This window comes from Octodon degus, unplaced genomic scaffold (assembly GCF_000260255.1).
Source record: "Octodon degus isolate 3935 unplaced genomic scaffold, OctDeg1.0 scaffold00160, whole genome shotgun sequence".
In the NCBI taxonomy this organism is placed as follows: domain Eukaryota; kingdom Metazoa; phylum Chordata; class Mammalia; order Rodentia; family Octodontidae; genus Octodon; species Octodon degus.
The window spans coordinates 4,934,004-4,938,080 of NW_004524736.1; the positions used below are offsets into that span (position 1 = coordinate 4,934,004).

The window sequence follows — 4,077 nt, forward strand, 5'->3', positions numbered from 1 at the left end:
GGAAACATGGGCTAGAGGAGTGATAGGGGATATGGAATACATGTATACTACACAAATACCAAATATATAGTCTTATGGCATGAACATATTCTGTAGCTCTTTTCTCCTCTCCCAGGCAGGTTCCTTTGTCTGAGTGCCTCAGTGTCCCTACTGTTACTATCCCCTACACCTCCAGCTGCCCTGGATTAACCTGAGCACAGTGTGCTCAGGCATCTATCCTGGTTCTCTCCAGCTCTTCCTGCCCTCTTTACCCCTGGCCCTGCCCTCCCCTTCCCCCAGGCACATTTTCCCTTGGCTGCTCCACCAGGGCTCTCCCTGCTTTTGTCTGGCGAACTCGCCCTTTCCCTAGGAGGATCTGCCCTGTGGCACATTGCCCAGGGGGGCACCCCTCTCATCACCTTGGTTGAGTCAGACTGGGGGGGGGGGGCACATGCTGTGACTCACTGACATCTTTTCCCTGAGCTCAGCTTCATTCTGAGACAATGAGCCAAATGGCTGGTGACAAGGACACTGAGTCAGGGGCAGGAGCCTGTTTCCCCTGGGTCCCTAGGTTTGGGCTCTAAATGAAACTTTTCAATCAGTAGAATGGAGCAATAAGGGTTGGCAAACCAATGTGTGCTCCCTAATTGGCCTGGGCAATGTCCCTGCTTCCTCTCTCCGCCTCTCTGCACAAGTACAACACTTCCCTTCCCTGTCACAGGTGGACAATACCCCGGCGAGAAGCCAGGACTCCCGGGCCCTGTCAACAACTTCGACACGTCCAGAAAATTCTGTCAACACCAGATCAATGTGTTCAGCCTTATTCACTGGCCTCAGTTTCTCCTTTTATATCTGTAATCTCTTCTGGGTGTGCAGGGAGCATACTTCATCCCTGAGTGATGGTGATTAGTTTTGGGGTGTTACATGCACATTTGGAACTGCCGCCTTCTTCCCGCACTGGGGCCACCGGGCGAGTGAGTGGGCAGGTGGGTGCCCATCCCGTTGCTTGCTGGGCAGTGTGGAGGAGGGGCGAAGGGGCGGAGCCGTGGGGCTCGGAGCGGCCCCCACCCGCGGGCCGGGCGGCATTCCTGGGAGGCCGGCGCTCTGACGTGGACCCGGGGGCTGCGAGTGCGGAGGTGGGGGCAGCAGCCCAGGGGCTTCTTAAACCCCCCGCCCTGGCCAGCCCTGTACTTCCCGAGCACTGCTCCGCCCCCGGAGGGAGACAGCGAACGGCAGCGAGAGGCCCGAAGCCCCGCCAGTCAGGGCGCTGAGAAGTTGGAGAAGAGTGCAGCGCAGAGTCCCGCAGTAGCGACCCGACAGCACCCGAACCCCGAAACCCCCAGGCCAAGCAGCAGCCCCGACTCCCCCCAGGCCCCGACAGCATGATGAACAACAGCGGCTACCCGGACGTCTCCGGCTTTGGCCTGGGCGATGAGGTGGACGAGATGCCGTCCACCGAGAAGGACTTGGCCGAGGACGCACCGTGGAAGAAGATTCAGCAGAACACGTTCACGCGCTGGTGCAACGAGCACCTCAAGTGCGTGGGCAAGCGCCTCACAGATCTGCAGCGAGACCTCAGCGATGGGCTGCGGCTCATCGCCTTGCTGGAGGTGCTCAGCCAAAAGCGCATGTACCGCAAGTTCCACCCGCGCCCCAACTTCCGCCAGATGAAGCTGGAGAATGTGTCCGTGGCCCTCGAATTCCTGGAGCGCGAACACATCAAACTCGTGTCCATCGGTCAGTGTGGGCATGGCCACAGTGGGGGAGGGCCTGTCCCTTAGGATCAGGGGACATAGGTGCTGTGTGGGCCCATGGGGAGCAGACAGATGGGAAAGGGAGGGCCCCCTGGCACCGGAGGGGCCCTGGGGCCTGCCTCTCCTCCACTGATGCAGTCACCCTGCCACTGCCCTGACACCTCTCTGTGGAGACACTTCCCAGGTGGTCAGAAAGTGTAGACCTTGCCCATTCTGATCCCAGCAGCACAGCCTCCCCCAGCCTCCCACAACCTGGGGCCATTCTCTGTCCCCTTTATTCTACTGAGCAGTCCCCAAGGGTGCTTGAGAGGAGATGACTGATTGGGGATAGGGGAGCATTTACCCCAAATCAACGAAGTAAATGGATTCCCATCCCCTCCACGGGGAAGGAGTGAACTGAAACCACACACCCCCAGCCTGGGTGTCACAGCTCTGAGGCCACAGAGAGCTGGTGGCCAGGCAGCTCCACCAACGCTCTCTGCAGGTTGTGCTCAGCAGCTGGGTTCAGGCCCGGGCTAGGATAGGCAGGGACCATCCTCAGAAACCTAAAAAGGCACTGAACAGTGGCAGGCAGCTTAACCCTTGCCTGCCCTTCTCCAGCTTAGGCCTGCCCAGAGGGGCCTCCTGCTTTTGGGTGCCCTGCCCCAGCCCACACCCTATGCCTGGGATTGGCTGCTGCTAACAGTCTGGGCTTGGGGAGGGAGGGAATGGCCTGTGGAAGGGAGGAAGTCATTGAGTGTAACCAGATTTGGAAGGTGTGTCCATGCTGGGTGGAGGTGGGGAGGCCTCCAGCCTCACTCCCACTGGCCCAAGGTGGGCTTTGGGTTGTAAGAGGCAGATGTGCCCCTCACATTCCCTCCTCCATCTTGGCAGGCTGGGGGCCTGCAGCAGACCCACAGCTTTGATGAACTTTTAGGAGCACTCGTGGTTTACAGAAGGACCTCTTTAGGGTGCTTCCTAGGGCTCTAGGAGGGGAGTTGTTTGAGGGCCAGTGCCCACATCCCAAAACCTTGTCTAGATAATTGGTTGCCTAGTCACCTCCACTCTCCCTCAGGGCCATCCTTAGGCCTCCTGAATTAGCAGCTGAGGTCAGTCCAGGGGCCCTTTGCCCTGTCCAATCCCCTCCCTAGGCCTTACCTCCTCCTGACCCAGTATTGCCCTCCCCACCCGCCAGCCCTGGCCTGGAACTATCCCTGTCTCCGTGACACAGCAGATGTCTCTGAGCTTTCCAGAAGGACAAGCCTGAGGGCAAGGGGTGGGGGAGGAGTTTGTGTAGTGAGTTTGAGGGGTAGGGGTGAGGGGTGAGAGAGGCAGTCCTGGGCTGTCTGTCATCTCGCTCCATGCTGGGATTGAAAGGCAGGACAGACTGTCCCAGGTGGGGTCTCCAGGGAAAAGCCAGGGCCTCTGCCAAACAGTATAGGAAGCTGCTCAGCTTCCCCTCCCTCAGGCTGTGTCTGAGGCTGTGGCTGTGGCTGCTGGCTGCTGGGGGCCCCGGCCCCTCTCCAGGCCTCATCCTTCCCAGTGCACCTCTCCCCTCCCCCATGGCGGTGCCTGGCTCCAGCCCCCTTGGCTCAGCTCGGGAGGGGCCAGCTCCTAGTCCAGGGGAAAGAAGCCAGAGCTGTTTGGGGGTGGGAGGGAAGTTCCCTGGGTTCCTGCTGGGAGGAAGGGGAGCTGTGCTCCAATGGGCCAAGAGGCTCACTCACACTGATGAGATAAGCTGTCAGCAATTCAGCTGTTGGGCCAGGGCTGAGACTACAGGGGAGGGGCACAGACACCAGCTGGAAGACCCCCATGTGTAAAGAGGTGACCTGCAAGGATGGAGTGTGCTGTTTCCTCCAGTTTCCTGGGTCCATTTAGTGCTGGGGAGGTGCCTTCCAGAGGCTTCCTTCAGGATGTTGTCTCAGGACTGAAACTGAGTATCTGGGCATTTTGGGGGTCTCATAAAGACCCCCCACTACTCTTTCTAGACAGCAAGTCAGGGCTTGGGATGGGAGCAGGAAGGTGAGACTTTTCAAAGTCCATCTACAAGAGGAGTTCTCAATCCGTATCAGGAACTGCATGCCCTTCTTCCCCCAGAAGCCCCTTCTGGGCCCCCACTGCCCCCTCAGCCCCTTGAAACAAAGAGGCCTATGAGGCAGCTCTCTCCCGCAGCTGTTCCCCAGTTGCTATTCCTTCTCCTGGAGCCAACAGCCGAGGAGGGGCAGGAGGGGGCAGCAGCTGTCCCAGCACCTCCCTCTGCCCAGCCCTCTCCACTAGAGGCAGTGTGTATCAGGTCTGGGACTAGCTGTCTGGTTTCTTCTACTCCTTTGGTGGTAATAGTCAAGTGTAGCTCAGTGGGTGCTGC

The 4,077-nt window shown here is 59.1% G+C and overlaps 1 protein-coding gene across 2 annotated transcripts in view; it reads left to right on the top strand.

The window, feature by feature from the left end:
- The first annotated feature begins 1,119 nt into the window (after window positions 1-1,119).
- Flnc (filamin C) overlaps window positions 1,120-4,077 on the top strand; it is a 27,780-nt gene continuing 24,822 nt past the window's right edge. The window contains exon 1 of one of the 2 annotated variants that reach the window (XM_023702840.1): window positions 1,120-1,716. In XM_023702840.1, the coding sequence (XP_023558608.1) occupies window positions 1,362-1,716 (355 nt within the window). In that variant the 5' untranslated portion in view covers window positions 1,120-1,361. The remainder of the gene's footprint in view (window positions 1,717-4,077) is intronic. The other variant, XM_004642730.2, reaches the window with a different exon arrangement.